We start from the raw sequence: 18,191 nt of genomic DNA, 5'->3' as shown, positions 1-18,191 counted from the left end.
CCTGGTGTGCAAAATAACCCCGTCTTACAGTACTCTTATTTTGGGTATAAATTTTGAATCTCCTCTACTCCTTTAGGACATATTGGCGTGGGAGACCCGGGTTCGATTCCCGGTGGGAGCTTATGTGGTTTGGATTCCACGTTAATCAGTAGGTCCCATCTCATATAGCCTCTCTGCTGCAAGGGACATTAAACTCAAAATCAACTCAACCCATAGGACATACGTTTTTCCATGAAAGGGGCAATAGAAATCCAGTAAATAGTAATTAGAGTCAGCGTTTATTTAAAACGGTTAAGTCTTTCTTACCCCTGTAGGGTTACCCTTCATAAAAACTTAGCTGGCAGCTTTTCGTTAAATAAAGGTGCTCAGGCTAACGTACACACATTCCGTTCATAGGCTACCGGGTTCTATTCCCAATCAAAGAGCCTTCGGAACTAAACAAATCACGGTTTATTGGATTCTAAATTAAAATGTAGGTCTACGTTTCACATAGCATCGGTCCTGGGAAGGTCCACTGGGGCAACTCCGAATACGGAATCTTCCCAATTGTTTTGTTTGGGTAAGGAAACAAGTATTTCTATATATATAAAAAAAATGTGTGTGTGTGTGTGTGTGTTTAACAAGACAGTAATAATCAAACAGTTTCTCGCGATATGTTTTCTTAATGTTAGATTTTGATGTGAAACGTGTGAAAAGTTCTGAATCTCATTCTCATTGGTCGAGATTAAAATCGGTTAAAAAAAAAAAGAAAAAAGGAAATAATAATAAAATAAGAGGATGGGTTTATCATAATTTCTCTGTCTGTACTTAAATCAAAATTGGAAATTAGTTCCATTCCGAATTTATACTGAATATTGATTGTGTGATTGAATTGAGACAATATTTCTTAATTACTAGTTGTTCATAATATGTATTAATATCTATATAATGCCAGTACAATTTTATTTGAATAACTTTCCCACGGTATTACGTCAGAAACGCTAACAACGTGCCTCATGATGGGAGCTAGATGAGCATGGTAAAGTAAACATACCAGGATCCGGGTTAGATTTTCTATGGGAGTACACATAGTTGAGAACTTACATTAAAATACTCAGGATAGCTACGAAATAAATAGAGAAATGACGAACTATATACAACAAATATGCCAAGTGCAATTCTAAACAACACTTCCATTGAGCTCCTCGTGGCTAAGAGGTTAGGATACAAGTCTTTGATGCAGAAGATCTGGGCGGATGCTCAAGTGGTTCAGATTCCACTTTAAGCTGTAGGTCCACTTCTCATGTAGCCTCGCTGCTAAACGGGGCGCTAAAGTTTAATCCAATCCAATCAAATCAAATCAAATCGAAATGTGAATCGACCTTTCCTGTTTCAATATCACGGGAAATCAGCTAAATCGTTTGAAATGAATTTTTGAAGATAGTACCTACGTTAAATTGGGGGTTTATTAGCTCATTTTTGGTAAAAATGGTAGTTCTAAGGGGGTTAGAGGAGATTAAAAGTTTCAGCCAAATATAATGTATCAAGAGAATCACAAGTTAGGAACTCAATATAGAAACTCCTTATTGAAAATAAACAAACATGTGCCCTAACGTTTTTAAAATTTCCAGTTAAAAAGAAGAAAGTTAGCAATGTTTCTAATATTTTCTATTTTAATTTCTCACTTTGCATTCATAAAATGACAAAATTGGGTAAATGTCTGAACCATTTAAAATAATATTTGTATATGGTTACGAAAAATTGTTGAAAGACTTCCACTTGTTATAGGCGTCCTACCCGCAGTCTAGTGTTTCGCAGCGCCCCTCGTGGCTAAATTTGGAGTTAACGGTTCAGGTTCTAACACGCAGTGAAGCTTTCTGAAAGTGAGTGACGTAAGTACCATGTTGGTAAAAGGAAGCATCTTTCTACATACTTCTATATACAAAAATAAGTCATAAGAGTACCACTATCAAAATGGCTGATATAACTCTCTGCTTAATAAAAACCTCGAAAAAAGCAGCGAATCTGTAGTTATATAAAAGTCAAGTGTATAGGAGTAGGCTACTAGATGAGGTGTTGAGCATACAGCGCTGCTTCCTGGTTTGAATGCAACAACAAACAAGCGCATAACTTTCCTTCTTAAGCTATGTGGGGTAAGACGGCCCCCACAAATATTGTTATGCTAGTTAAATATGTCCTGAATTTAGATTAATAAATATGCAGTACAAGAGTTTCAAGTCTTGCCTCTATGTTCCATTTTCATGAATGCACATAACATAAGTAGGTAATTAGCTGTCATTAGACGGTTTAGTACTTAGCATGCGCTGGCGACCAGGAATAAAATTGTTCCAATTAGTGTAAGCCGTACTTTTGTAATGTGGAAACTGAATTTTTGGTTTATTGTATGTTTCTGAAATGAACAGTCAAAAGGAAGGCACTCAGGTGCAGAACAATTGTGAAAATAAAGGGAAAAGGATATCAAGGAAACATGGTACAAACCATTTTTATAAGTGTGGTGGTGATTATTACAATGGAATTGATGGGAAGGATTGGTTCAAGTGTAATGACTGCAAGGGTTGGATCCATGACGACTATTTTGGGCAAGATAGAGTCTAGGTTTGAATATGTGCTCTTTGTTTTAATAGTTTAGTTATGGTTTAGTGGGTATATGGAACATGGAATACGTATGTTGAAGTTTTAATTTCACTTGTTTATTACATTATGTTTTAAATATATCAGAGTACAATTTAAGGGGATCCATCTTTGAACAACCAACTTTTTAAGGGGTAGGCCTACTTTGACACATGTTTTTAAAAACTGCCTACTTTCCATTACTTGCTATTTTGATTTATTATGCAGACAAAATGTCTGGTTAGCAAATAAAACCTGTATTTTCTGATAACCAAAATAGCAATAGTGTTAATCATTAAATTGCTTTTTCTTCAAAATTTATATTTTCTTGTTATTGAGGAGCAAAGTCCTTAGCGGTGCCGTCTTTGACCAAATGAACCTTGTAATTAGCTTAACTTGGGTTTTTGTCATCACACTTTGATTAAAAAGCTTATTCCAAAGGGACAAAGGTATTTGAAATATTTTCCGTCGATCCGGGAGAAAAAAAAAAAACTTCAACAACTGCTCGATAGATCATCCACGTTTACCATGAGATACGAAGTGGCTCAGTGGTAGAGAGCTTAACTCTGGATCGTGCAATCCCTAGTTCGATCTCCGGCCAAGTAAGTTTGTGGTGGACAACATCGTGTTTGTGAGTTTTCTCAGAGTAATCTCATTTACTCCCACATCCTCATTCCACTAATCCTTCCATCATCATTAACTTGCCCTAATAATCGTCTTCTAAAGGTCATAATTGTGGGAAGTTAAAGGAAAGATCCCATAAATTTTGAGCAGTGGCGGATATAGTCCGGGGCCAGGTGGGCCTAGGCCCCCTCCAGTTTTCAGAGTGACAGAAATAACTTAAGCTAGTATTTATATATTTTTGAAACTTTATAGTAAACTCATGATATAGTTATCATAGTCTGGGATCTGACAGGCACCCCCAGTTTTTACCTTCTATACCCGCCACTGATTTTGCCCATAATGTAGAGGGTCAGGATTTAGAAATCATTGATGGAGGTGATTAGGGATACACACGAGACAAGAATTTAGGTTGTCTCGTCTCGAAAATATACTGTAAAAATGATGTCTCGACTCGAAAAATATATATTTCTCTATTGAAAGAGCTGTGTCTCCACTCTAATTTTGTCAGGAAAATTCTTTCACGTCTCGTCTCGTGCGTATCCCTAGAGGTGATTCACTCCCCAGGAGTTGCAGAAATCAACAACATTTCCGGTTTTAGCGTTGAACACTATACAGCAAAAATGGTAATGGATAGCGAAAAGCGGTTTTACTGCAATTTATTAAGCGTCACAAGATCATATTTCATCTTCATTCTTAGCTCTCTAGTAAAACAGAAACTAATGCAAATCTATTCTTATTTCTGGTTTCAATAATGAATACATAGGGTAAAGACGATAAGAAATAGGATAAGTGCTTTGTATTGTAAATTAATTTAGTGTTCCACGCATAAGTATCATCTCTCTTTACCATATATTGAAATCGAAAGTAATCAACCATTTCCAGTTTAATCATTGGTCACTATAGAGCAAAAACGGTAATAGACAATAAGAAAGCTGTTATGTGTGATCAATTAAAAGTCCGAAGAATATATTCCATATCAACTGCAATCTCTCTACTAAAACCGGAAGTGGTAGATATCTACTAGAACTTCCGGTTTCAATATACATTGAGAAGAATACCACGCTATTCAAATTAAACTCCTTCAATCGTTCTTAGAAATGCCGGAGCATAGTTGTGGTGTTTACTCGAAAACTGTACAATCCAGGTTCAATTTCCAGCGACGGAGGGAATTTTCCCTTGTTCTAATGAGGCTTAGAAGATACACTCATCGGACCTTATGTAGAGTCGTTCTGACGCGTGATTAGTACCGTACTAAAGAGTTAGACTAACGTATGTTTCCTGCAGTAGTCAGTCCTTTAGTAGGACGTTAGTCATACGACAAAAGGACTCTGAATAAGGCGGATCACGTTTAAAATGAGTGTCTGGGAAGTAATGAGGTGGAGTCCTCGAGTGCCAAAACCAAGAGGGAGAGGAGCCTTTATATCCGCACATATCTCATGAGCATTCATGACCTGTTCTAAAAGAGAGATGGAATTTACTTGAAGCACAGATTTCTTTTCTCTGAAAATAAGTCCAAAAAAGTGGACTGCTTCAGCTACGCTAGTGTTAGCCATTTTCGTCTCGTCTCGCTCGTCTCGCTTCTCGAAGAATTCCTTCCCATTCATTTTCGTTCCTGGAGAATTTTTTTTTCTTATTTCAGTTCGAAATCTTACTTGTAAATTTATGTGCAAAATTTTATGCTATCAGAATCCTTTCGTGCCACGAAAGGGACACGAAGAGTGTTATAAGACATTTAAGCCATTTTATTTACAGTTTGGTCAATATATATATATATATATATATATATATATATATATATATATATATATATATATATATATATATATATATATATATATATATATATATATATATATATATATCCACTAAGAATTTTGGTTGAAAAAGTATCTTTTAATAAGATTTGCGTTCAAGTTTGCGTTTCCACACGGACTGATTCCATAATTGGGTAATGGTGTTTTATTCTTAAATCGTTTGTAGAGGTTTTTACAGATATCTGGTATAATCGAATAATTTTCTGTGTCGTGAGTTTTAGGCGGAAAATATACGCAATTTTTTTAGATGCTCGCAAATATTCATTAAAAAGGAAGCTGAAGCGTATTGAGATCAAATGCATGCCATTTAGCATACTGTGTGGGTACTAGATGGCAGAAATATGTTTGAAGTTCCCAAATACTTGCCCTAGATGGCACAACTTTTCGATTCCCGCCATTTTTTAGTCAGCTGTTTTTTTCTAGGATTCAGAGTGGTGGGAAACGAGTGCGTATTGACAAGTTTGGATACTGCTGGTGCTGTATTCTAAATTACAAAGCTGGGTTCTGCGAATTCAAAGCTGTATTTGTGTTAATATCCGTTCCATTCAGTGATTCGGTAATGTATTTTCAGTTTCCTCATCATGGGAAAGAAGAAGGACCTATCTCCAAGAAAACAAGGTATGATTATGAGACTGAAGTCGCAAGAAGGTTAGACATTGAGCACAAAACAGTGGGTAATGTTTTAAAGCCTCAAACTGAAACTGAAATGCTGAATCTACGACATCAGTGTGGACGTTAGAAAAAAGGCAAACCCGCGATTGTGCAGGTCAATCAAAAGGACTTCGAAGCAAGAGAGAAAATTAAGTGCAAGGCAAGTTGCTGTGAAGATAAGGGAGGACTTAGCTGAGAGTACTTCACACCAAACAGTGTTAAGAAGTCTCTCGGACATGAATGTTAAAAAGAAACCGCTCGTAAGGAACCCTCATTTGACACAAAAGTACATTAATGACTAAAAAAAAAAAAAAAAAAAAAAAATGTGAGTGTATATGGAAAATGGACAGTTGATTACTGGAAAAGGGTAATTTTCTCAGATGAGAAGAAATTTAACGTTTTGGTAATGATAGTGGTGTAAAACTGTGGATGGAACGGGAAGAAGAGTTAAAGCAAGAGTGCATCACGGAGACAAAAAAGTTCAGTGAAAGTGTAATGCTATGGGGACCAATGTATTCCAAAGGTATGGGAAGAATTAAAATTTGCACAGGTCCAATCGATGGTTTATCATATTGTGGTATAAGCTCCAACAGAAGGAGCTTTTGGATACTGGATAATGAATGGAGCTAGGGACCATTTCACTGGTTTAAACCTTGGACTATTCATTTTTCAAGATGATAATGTATCGTGCCAGCGATCTAGGGTTGTCCAACAGTGCGAGTCAGAATTATGTATTCAGAGGTTATGATGGCCTGCCTGTTCACCTGATATGAACCCTGTCTAAAATTTTTGGGCCATTATGTCTTCTAAATTGAGCAAATATTGTTGTAGTAACATAATAAAATTAATGGAGGGGGGGGGAATATTCATGTTTGGTACCATGATATCGAGCCTGGTACGTGCGAGAAACTTGTTTCATCAATGCCAAAAATAATTCAGGCTCTTAAAAAAGCTAATGGACGACACACAAAATATAAAAAAACTGTTCAATTGTATGTTAAATAATGTAAACTGTAGTGTAAAGCAATAATATTAAGGTATATTATATAATATTAATAAATTGCCTGTCATTAAAGCCTTGAACAAAATTTTTCCAGAAAACATACGGGTGGGGATATTTTTTGGACCGAACTGTATTATTGGAGTATATTATGCAATGACTTATGTGTATTTAAAGAATTGACAAATATTCTGAAGGATGTTCTTAATAGTCTTTATATTTTGAATCATGTACAACTAAAATAGTGTCTAAGGTCTAAGAGTTAGGTGAAGTAGTGTAGACCGAGAGACTCGAGGTTTTTCATCTCGTCTCGAATTCGTCTCGAAAATGAGACGAGAATTGTCATGTTTCTCATTTCGTCTCGAATTTTGAAAATGTACTTGTTGTTTTCTGAGAAACATCATGTACAAGTTTAACAGTGGGGCTTAGCACTGAGAGATTTTATTTTTCGTTTACAAATCATATTAAATGAGTTTTTAATTACCACTTCAATGCTTAAAAGTCTTTTCTGTATTATTAAATTTATGACTTTTTTTAAAAAATAAAGAACTTATTATCCTTCATTTTATGATGAACAAATTCAGTTTAAACCATTTGTACTCATTTGTCCTTTTTCCTGTTTCGCCTTATGTCTTCAAAACATATTTTCACAGACAACCGATAAGTATGTTATCTTAAGCAGGAACGGGAATTCTCGTTTGGCATTTTCCCGTTTCGCCTTACAACATACAGGGAAACTTTCACTCCGTATCTGAAACAAAGAGAGATTTATTTTATTCTCAGCTGCATCAGTATAGAAGTGTTATATATTTATTCTTATGTTCATTTCTTAAGTCTTTGCAAAACTATTGACCAACATAGTCATAACATAAGCATACTTCTTACTCGCTTTGAATTAAGGTTTTTATTAAACTTTTTTTAAATTTGACGCAAATGATACATTACTCTGAATACTTACTTTGATTATACGATGTTCTATTCGTTCAAACGTAAATACTAATAGACTTACAAATGCGTTGCAAAATTACACTAAATTTCCCTATCATAATTTGAAAATGTTCTTCCCTAGTATAAGGCGAAACGGGGATTCCCATTTTCCTTACAATCAAATTAACAAACACTCTCTTGGCTGAAGTAATGAAAACAAGCATAAGGTGAAATCTGAAAAGGCCAAACCGGAAGACACCATTTAAACCCTTTGTAAATAAAACTCAAAAGACCATGTTTCCGGATGGATAAGATTCTCTTTGATATATCCTGTCACAGAATTGTTTGCTAGTAAGAAATAAAGATACAAAATAGTTTATCGTAATCTATACACTCTAATACATATATATAAAAAGTTTATTTCAATACATGTGTGCAATAAATACAAACATAACAAAGAACCATATCAAAATGCATTGAAACATATTGCATTTATGATAATTTGAAAAACGTATCTTGCTGTTCTCTATTGACCTGATACGTTAATGTTCTTTTCCATTCATCAGTCAGGAACAAATAAGTTTCTATAAGGTATATCCTCCACAACTTGTGTAAAAATGTGTTTTGAAATTTGTCCAAACATTTCGGAAAACGCTGGTCGCAGTTCGTCTAAAAGTGAACTCCAATTTTCGTTCAAAAATGTATTCATCTGGTTACCTACAAACAAAAAGCAATAACATTTTAATGTAAAAATTAAAGAATAAAAAAATAAATATTAAGAATTAAACAACAGATGACGAAACATATACAAATCAAATTGAGTTCAGATATCAAAATAATTGATGGTGTATTTACATGACTCCCGAAAGCTTTAATTTAGAACATAATTTAGATAATAAAACATGTCCATGAAAGTTATATAACAGGTTAACCTAGTACGAAACAAATAAACCTTTGAATAACGTTAAAGTTTGTTTCTTTACTGAAATATTCAGAGCTAGTAACAACTTATTCAATTATGTTTTCAGTGAGACTGCAATGTCAGATGTTAAAAGTTATTCTATGCCAGATTTTTGTGCGGTAACCAGTTTTTAGATACAGTAAAAACAATATTCAGGGGGCTGGATATATATGAAGTCCCCAATATCATAAATTGAAAGTATTTTTCCATGCCAAAATTTTGGACTAGTTTTGTGCTTTTCCGGTTTTGAAAATATATCACTATCAAATATGCTGGTGTCCATGTCCTCAGCCCCACCGTTACAAATTAAAAGTTTTCTCTATATCGACCTTTTTGCCTCGAACTCCGAGTTTTGTGCTGCCCCCATTTTCAAAATATAGACCTATCAAATGTTCTGGAGCCCATGTCCCCAGTCCACTTTACACATTGAAATGTTTTTTATGCCAATGTTTTGTGCCGTTATGAGCGCAAACCCCGACTTTTGTGCTGCTCCTATTTTCCTCCTCTATAAAATATATTGGAGTACATGTACCCAGTTCCCCCACTTTACAATTTGAAAGATTTTTCTATGCCAAAATTTTGTGGTTCAAATCCCAAGTTTTGTGCTTCCCCTCGTTTTCAAGATATACCCCCTATCAAGTACTATGTTGGAGCCTATGTCTCCAACCCCCACTTTATAAATTGCAAGTTTTTATTATGTCAGTTTTGAGGTATTTTGTGCTGCAATCCTAGAGTGTTGTGCTGCTTCCGTTTTCAAGGCATGCCCCTATCAAATATTCTGAAGCCCATGTATCCTGCCCTCTATTTTACAAATTGACAAAATTTTCCCATATCGAAGTTGTGTGTCGTGATCATTTTTCAATTACAGTAAAACCAAAAGGCCTTTCTTAGTAAGATAGTGAAATCGACCCTTGATCCAAATTGGGTCGTTATTGATCAAAAGTTAGTTTTCACCTACAACGTTCCCAAAATGTTTCGATACCTACCATCCTTACCGAATTATCGTATCGTGCTTGTTAAAAAATTTAAATATTTTTAATTCTAGTGGTGGTGGTCCAAATAATTTGAAAGTTCCACAGATTATAGATACTATGTAGGTGTAAATGTGAACATTTTTTAAAATGAATGGGTATTTTCTTGGGTTTTTGCGTATTGAAAATTTCAAAATATCGTTAAAAAAAATAAAGGTAATACGTAGCTGAGATTTTGTTCAAAATGTAATACCCATAAGTACAACACATATTGTTTTCAGGGTCTAAAAATAATTTCAATATTCTCAAATAATAAAACTGAATAAACCTGTTTTTTCACAGTTTTTGTCTATTTTAGTACCCTCAAAGTCAACACTTCGAGCATTTCTTTGCCAGAGTTCACGATTTTCCTTTCTCTTTTGTCACCAATTTATTTAAAACAGGCTCTAAAGTTGAAAATATTCCAATCAACAAATACTGCGACGAAGATTGAATGAATTATCGCAAATTATGTGGTGTTTGGTTTTTGATTTGTCCCAATTATCAGAGGATATTTATGTGTACCTTATTGCTTTGTATGTTAAAATAATTCAATATGTATAGTAAGTAAGTTTACTCAAACATATATATTGTACAATTTTGTTTCTCATGGTTTATAGGTAAAGTTAGGTTAAGAAGTGATTTTTATTATTGGTTTGTTTAGAAATTTTTAATAGATTATAATAATACTTACAAATTTTAATAACTTTTTAATATAAGGTTTTGGGTAGATACAGATTTTTTTGACTTTTTCAGGACGCTTTTCTCTTAAATTAAATGTGTTTTAGTTTTTGTTTTTCAACTCTCAACCTTTATTTTTATACATTAAAGCTTTAATTTTGTCATTCTTGTAGTTATAAGATTCAACTGCATCCAAAATTGTGAACTGGAAAACACGACTGCAATTGTAACAAAGAAACACTGACCGAAGCTTCAACACACACTGTATTTTAAACTATAATGGGTTACGGTTTCGGATATCTAACATATCCTTCATCAGACACTATCAGTCTTTCTTTTGTTACAACTGCAATTGTGTATAAAATAGATTTCAAATTTATATATTGTAAAAGAAGATTATAATAAATAAGAGGCAATCTTGGGAAAAAGTTGCAAAACGAGGTTCAGTACCGAAAAAGGCGACACAAGAAGCGTTTCAAAGTACTATTTTTAAATATTAGTTGGATCTAAAGTTTTGATATTGAGGATCCTACAATTGTCAAAAAAGTATTTAAAAACTTACAAGTTTTTCAGTTTTATTTTTTGACAATGTAGCCATCGCTTTCACATCCTGAAAAAATAAAGGTTGCACCTAAGAGTATTATATCATTTTGAACAAAAACGCTACATCCTTCCTTCAAAATATCGTAAAAAAATTGAGTAAGAGACGTCTCTGTTTTTTTTTTTAAATGTTATAATACTCTTAGTTGCAACAAATATTTGTTTCAGGATCTCGTACCCAGCGTAAAGATGGTGCAGGATGTAGAAATGTATTCGCAATATCTGAAGTGCCCTGTGAATCAAAGGATCCACACATTTTGACACAAGAAGATCTCAACGATCTTGTTCGCGATTTTGTTTTGTTTAAGTAGCAGTCTGAGCATTGAAAGGATGGAATCTTCTTTCTCGAAATTCGAAAGTAAGTGTATTTCTTCACAGTCATAGTGTTTGCTCCGAATATTTCAAGAAAGAAGGCAACGTTGTTTTTCTAATGATATCGAATCAGTTGTGGAAATTCTTGGTCATGCATACAAATGTAAATGAGTGGCGTCTGTTCATAGATTCCACGAAAGTTGCTCTCAAAGCAGTACTTCTGAACTATGGGAACAAATTTCCTTTGGGTCCGATTGCTGACACAGGTAACGTTAACAAAATTTATGATTTTTAAATTGCTTCTCACAAGGGAACCTTCCAAAAATGATAGTTGCAATGAATGATGTGACCTATGCCAATTGAAAGAGCTGTAACAGAGATGAGCATTCCCAAAAAATTAGCTGCCCATATCAATAGGTTCAAGAAATATAAGGGGTGGAAGTTCGGGAAACAGCAAGATTGGACAAGGGAGAAAAAGTGCAAATTCCGCAAAAAAAAAAAAAAAAAAAAAAAAAAAAAGTGGGGCACGACAAAATACAATGCTGACAAGTGATGTATAGAAAGAGACTTGCCACAATAGGGAACAAATGAAGGCCACCATTGCGGTTAACAGTGTTGCCAACTGCAATGAAAAGTACATGTTTTGCAAAGAGCACTATATGAAGTGAGTGCAATATTCAGTGTCAACCTGTCATGTAGAACATAAGATATGACGTGTATAATCAGTGGTACAATCTAACAAAAGAAAATAGAAAAACAGAAGTACGAAAAATACGGAAAAGACGGAGTTGGCCATAATGCGCCATATTTGATCACGAGCTGTGCATATTAGAATGAATAAAACAAGAAAGCACCAACTATGCAGGAAACCAACGTACCTAGAGTCCAAAAGGAAAACGAGTTTCAAAGTTGGCAACATTGGCCACGAAAATCCAGTCAAGTCTAATATAGTTAGGTCACTCGCTTCACAAAAAGAAAATTCCGGCAACATGCATCACTCGGAATGCATCAATGCTGGAATGATTGAGGCAATGTCATGTCGGGGAACATGAAATGGTTGGGTTGAGCAAACTATCGATGATAGAAGTAGTGAACAATATGTCATGGTTGGGTCGTATGTGGGAATATACAGGATGTCCCACCAAACTTTGTGACCTGAAAGACTTGCGAAACGAACGAATGTGACGGATCCAGTTGTGCACGAATGTACCTATGTCAGGGTGGTGACAAATGTCTGTGAGAAGCAAGTGGCCCCAGGATCTCCATCATACGGCCCCAGGAGCCAACTTCAAACTTTCAAATGGTAACAGGGACCGAGTGGTACCTCTTTCGATAGATCATGGAATGTGCAACAACACCTACAGGAAACATTTGCTATATGAAACACGGTTTTCAAAATGGCCGCCACAAATATATGTCGTGTTTTAACATGGCATCTAACATTGTGATCTCAAATTGCTGCGAAGAGAAAATAGATGTTGCAAATCCAATTGCACAGGAATGTACTCATGTCGAGGGCCAAGAAAACTTTGTAAGAAGCAAGTCCCACAGTGCCCCCATCATAAGGCTCGAGTGGTCAACCGCAACATTTCAAATGGGAACAGGGGGCGGATGATATTTCTTTGGATAGATGCAACACCACCTATAAGAAACATTTGCCATATGAAGCACGGGTTGCAAAATGGCCGCAAAAAATGCACGTTATTCTTGTCACCGAGCAGATATTTTTGGCGGCCATTTTGAAATCCCATATAGTGAATATTTCTGATATGCATTGTTGCATGCATTTCATTTTCCCCGACTTGACATTGCCTCAATACTTCCAGCATTGATGCATTCCGAGTGACGCATGTTGAAGGAATTTTCTTTTTGTGAAGCTAGTGGCCTAACTATATTAGACTTTCTGGATTTTCATGGCCAGTGTTGCCAACTTTGAAACTCGTTTTCCTTTTGGACTCTAGGTACGTCGGTTTCCTGAATAGTTGATGCTTTCTTGTTTTGTTCATTCAAATATGCACAGCTCGTGATCAAATATGGCGCATTATGGCCAACTCCGTCTTTTCCGTATTTTTCGTACTTCTGTTTTTCTATTTTCTTTTGTTAGATTGTACCACTGATTATACACGTCATATCTTATGTTCTACATGACAGGTTGACACTGAATATTGCACTCACTTCATATAGTGCTCTTTGCAAAACATGTACTTTTCATTGCAGTTGGCAACACTGTTAACCGCAATGGTGGCCTTCATTTGTTCCCTATTGTGGCAAGTCTCTTTCTATACATCACTTGTCAGCATTGTATTTTGTCGTGCCCCCCCTTTTTTTTTTTTTTTTTTTTTTTTTTTTGCGGAATTTGCACTTTTCCTCCCTTGTCCAACCTTGCTGTTTCCCGAACTTCCACCCCTTATATTTCTTGAACCTATTGATATGGGCAGCTAATTTTTTGGGAATGCTCATCTCTGTTACAGCTCTTTCAATTGGCATAGGTCAGAACTTTCACTGGAACTATCATTTTCAAAAGGTTCCCTTGTCAGACTTATCTAATAGGAAAAATACAAATTGAATATATGTGGCAATATAAAGGTAATTGCAATTCTGCTTGGCATGCAGCTGGGGTACATACAAAACTGCTGCTTTCTGTCTGAGTGGGACAGCTAGGACAGACACAATAAAACATAGTTTGGAAAAAAAATGACCTACTCGCATGAAATACTGAATGGACATAAGAATGCGAACATCGTGATGGATTACTGCTTGCGACAGAAATTTCAAATAATAATAATAATAATAATAATAATAATAATAATAATAATAATAATAATAATAATAATAATAATAATAATAATAATAATAATAATAATAATAATGGTAGAAAGAAGAAGGAATATTTATAGGACCACAGATTAAGGAATTAATGAATGAATAGAATTTCTTCCACTTTTTGAGTGATATTGAAAAAAGCCGGCACGTCTGTCCTCATATGTATCTGCAAGAACATTTTAGGGAATCATGAGGCAGAGAATTGTCGTAACATTGTACATGAACATGTACAGAAAATCCAGCTGTACCTAGTTCTATGGATAAATTTAAATCAAACTATGTGATAAGTTTGAAACTTCCCGAACTTTACGATTAATTGTTGTAATTTGCAAAGAAGTTAGATTTACCTAAACTCTTCCATATATTTACTCTCTACCAATATGTCTGTCCGTACGGGAGACAAGAAATCTCAAGGTCACGTGATGGATCACCATATATTTTGGCCAGAGCGTAGAGGTCCAAAAGCTAGGAAGCGAGTTAGTTGATTGAAATAATATTCAAACTGGAAAAGGTAGAAATCAACCATTTCCGGTTTTAACGTTGGTCACTATAAGACCAAAAACGATAATAGATAGCGAGAAACTGTTCCCTGCAATCCCCCTCAAAATTATCTCCATCCATACAATATCTAAAAAAAAAAAAAAAAAAAAAAACAGGAAGTACCGTAATTGCGGGCTACTTGGACCCTTAAGGGGCTACTTGGACCCATACCAAAAACTCGTTTAAAGTCCCATATAAAATGCAATAATGAGTGAGTTCAGAGTTAGATCCGTTAGATGGGATCATAATGCAGGCGTACACACATTGAAACTAGTTCTGTGGTAGGCTACGATTGAGCAGCATTGTTGAGAAAGGTCGTTGACGAAAAGAGTGTATTTAGTGAGCGCCAAACTTTTATGTGTGGACACTATTTGCAAGGAAGTGGAACCAATGCTAAGTAAACACACAAGTAGTTACATATAGGTTAATGAAACTGACATGGTAAACTTTCTCATATACAATAAGATGTATGCGTAATTGCATTATACAGTATATGAAGTGTGTACATATAACCTGGAAAACATGGATATTTTGTCCCACATCTTTTGTTATCTTTATCCCACCCCATCCTTTGTTATCTTTATCAATGAAAAATAAAGGTCTGTTGTCACGTGTCACACAAGTAAGGGCTTTTCAATGTTTCCTTATGGATACCGGTACAAAATGGTACATCAATATAAAAGATTGCCTGCAGGTCGAAAATATGCTGATTTTTCATAACAGCTTGAAGAATGTTTACCAGTAATACAGTCGGGGAAAATGTCGCGAAAAGAAACAGAAGCTCACTTCAAGATAAGTCGTTCCACCATAGAAAGAAGATTAAAGAATAGTTCAAGGCAGAATCCGGGCCATCTGAAAGTGTTCACTGAAGAAGAATTAGCCTTCGCTAGTCATCTTGATAAAGTTTGTGACTTCCGATTCCTAGTTAATTAACTTGATTTCAGATTTATTGTGAAGTCCTATTTAGCGATGCATGGGAGAACTGTCATTGCTTTCTAAGACAATCTTTCCAGTTGAGATTGAGTGAAGTGATTTTAGAAAATGCACCTCCAGTCAACGACTAGATTCGCTGCTAATATAGATAGGGCTCGTGCAGCTGCAGAAGAAAACGTAATCAGCTATTACAATCATTATGTTTGATAGTACCTCTTAACATGTTCTCTTTGTGGTTTGCAGTAAATAAGAAGTGTTGTTCTTGGAACACCTACGTCCTACTTAGTCTCAGAGCAGATTTCAATGGTTTTCTGTAGGAAAATATGGGGTGGGTTCAAGTAGCCCGAATGCGAGTCTTACTTGGACCCATTTTTTTTACAATAATCGCCTGTGCTTTGTTTTCAATAAATGTAACTAAAACTGTCTTCGATATGTGCAATAAAGCCTGTAGTTCCACTTAATATGGGTTATGACAATAACTTTCGAGTTTTCGTGGATGAAAATTGGGCGAAAGAACGAATTTGTTGCAAAATTGGGTCCAAGTAGCCCGCATCTACGGTAATAGAAATCCACTACATTTTGCGGTTTCAACATCGATCCACATGAAGCAAAGACGATCAAATAGAGATAGAGATTTAATTTTCTGAGATCGATTTAGCCTTCTAAGAATTGGAGCTCTCTATTGAAACCGAAAGTGGCTGATATCAACGGCTGGTTTTAACTTTCATCGCTATTGAGTAAAAAGGGTAATAGATAACAAGAAGTGATTTTCTGCAATCAATTAAATGCACCAAGAAAATATTCTATTTTCACTTTAACCTATCAATTATAACCGGAAGTAGTAGAAATCTTCTACTACTGTCAGTTTTAACCTTAATTGAGAAAATATTCGTCCTAAATACCAAACTCCTTAACGAGGTGTACACATGACATTGTTACTCGTTATATTAATAAAGATTTATTAATGCAGTTTTCGATGTGTTTGTTTGTTTGTTGAAGTTTTTAGTCCCTTTCCAGCAACGAGGGTATATGAGACGCGTACCTACAGTTTAAGGTAGTTCGAATCACTGTAATGCGTTCAAATTTAATGTGCTAGCGGGAAGCAAAACCGAACCTTGGGCCACCAAAGGTACGCTCGCTTAGATACTAAATCAAAGGGGAAAGCCAAGATATTTCGTTGATAAATATAATAAATTAGAAATTTATTATATCAATGAGCTTCAGCTGTTTACATTGAATTACGGTGTCATTATTTTAAAGAAAACTGAGAAGAGAATCATAGATCCAATATATACATACAGATGAAAAGTTTGTGGAGCATATTTTAAATCGAATCTCTTCACTCATAGGAATTGTATTTAGTCATGTGCTACCACTTAATAGTACGTTCTGTTACGTCCTCTCAGAATGTATGTAACTTTAACTAGTGTTATAATTAAATCTAGGAATTTGAAGCTTAAAATATATAAAACAATAAACATGCCTGTTATGCTGTATGGTTACAAAACAAAATCGCTTACTTTAAGGGAAGAAAGTAGACTGAACGTATTTGAGAATAAAATCCTGAGACAAATATTCGGACCCAAGACGAACAAGAATGGGGAATGGAGGAAACTTCATAACGAGGAACAGCATAGTTTGTACTGTTTACCAAATATTGTTAGGGTCATCAAGTCTAAGAGGTCCAAGTGGGCAGGTCATGTAGTCAGAATGGAAGAAAGTAGGAACGCTTTCAAAGTTTTAACTGGAAATCGAATCGGAAAACAACCATTAGGAAGACCTAAATACAGATGGAAGGACAGTATTACGATGTGTCTCCCTGAAATAGGAATACAAAGTGGGAAATGAGAGCATTTGCCTAAGGAAAGTCAATGAGAGCTTTTGTGAACGCGGCATTGGATCTTTTCGTTTTTACTTTTCTTAAAATTTCCTCCAATGGTATTTTTCCTTGTTTCCAATATTTCCTCCGACGTTCCCGATCTTCTATAGCATCTACTTTTCGAAGTTCTCTAAGTCTTTTTTGATCTAAATATCGAAAGTGATTCTACGCATATTCCACCTCAAACATCATGAGTATGTAAAAATAATGACCACTACTTACCTAACATTTTATCATTGTTAAAAAGCCCATCTAAGTGAATGAACATTCTTTGCGTCCGTAAATTCTTCCACTCTACTTGTTTCATGTGAATGTACTCCAAACCATCTTCTTTATAATAAAGATCATGTTTCACTATCATTGTTGCACTGTTGTCAACTAAAAATAAAATAATTATATTTAGTGACCGTTAATCAAAGAATATCACAATGATATACACCCTGTTTCAAAAAGAATTTACGTATTACGAAGAATTATTTGAAATAATTTACAATTAGACGTTTCCAAAACACAAACCAATTAATTAATATACAGGGTGGACTCTTTGCCTTGAAATCCCCTTGTAAAATTTAAACTAATAATTGAATACTGCTGAAATTTTGCTGCATGCAAATATCAGCAGAGGGATGCTCTACAATACCAACAGTTAACAATATTTCCAACTCAATGTAATGTTTGTTTTTTAATCACACTACATCACCTCATTGCAAATTTCTATTTAACAAGGCCCTTAAAAAAGTAATTCGATTTTTTTTAAATATTCAAGTTAAAACATCTTTTCTAATACCAAAGAGAACTCACAAATACATTAATTATCCAACAATCT

At 35.0% G+C, this 18,191-nt stretch overlaps 1 protein-coding gene across 1 annotated transcript in view; it reads right to left on the bottom strand.

Moving 5' to 3' along the window:
- Nucleotides 1–18,191, bottom strand: part of LOC145692526 (uncharacterized) — a 78,035-nt gene that overhangs the window by 48,905 nt on the left and 10,939 nt on the right. The window contains exons 3-4 of the mRNA XM_081767833.1: nt 17,588–17,743; nt 8,190–8,343 (exon numbers count right to left, since the gene is read on the bottom strand). Of these exons, the coding sequence (XP_081623959.1) occupies nt 8,190–8,343; nt 17,588–17,743 (310 nt within the window). The remainder of the gene's footprint in view (nt 1–8,189; nt 8,344–17,587; nt 17,744–18,191) is intronic.

This window comes from Thermobia domestica, chromosome 8 (assembly GCF_964235325.1).
Source record: "Thermobia domestica chromosome 8, izTheDome1.hap1.1, whole genome shotgun sequence".
Lineage (NCBI taxonomy): Eukaryota > Metazoa > Arthropoda > Insecta > Zygentoma > Lepismatidae > Thermobia > Thermobia domestica.
Note: the sequence above shows the minus strand (reverse complement) of the source record. Positions and strands in the feature narration are given on the sequence as shown.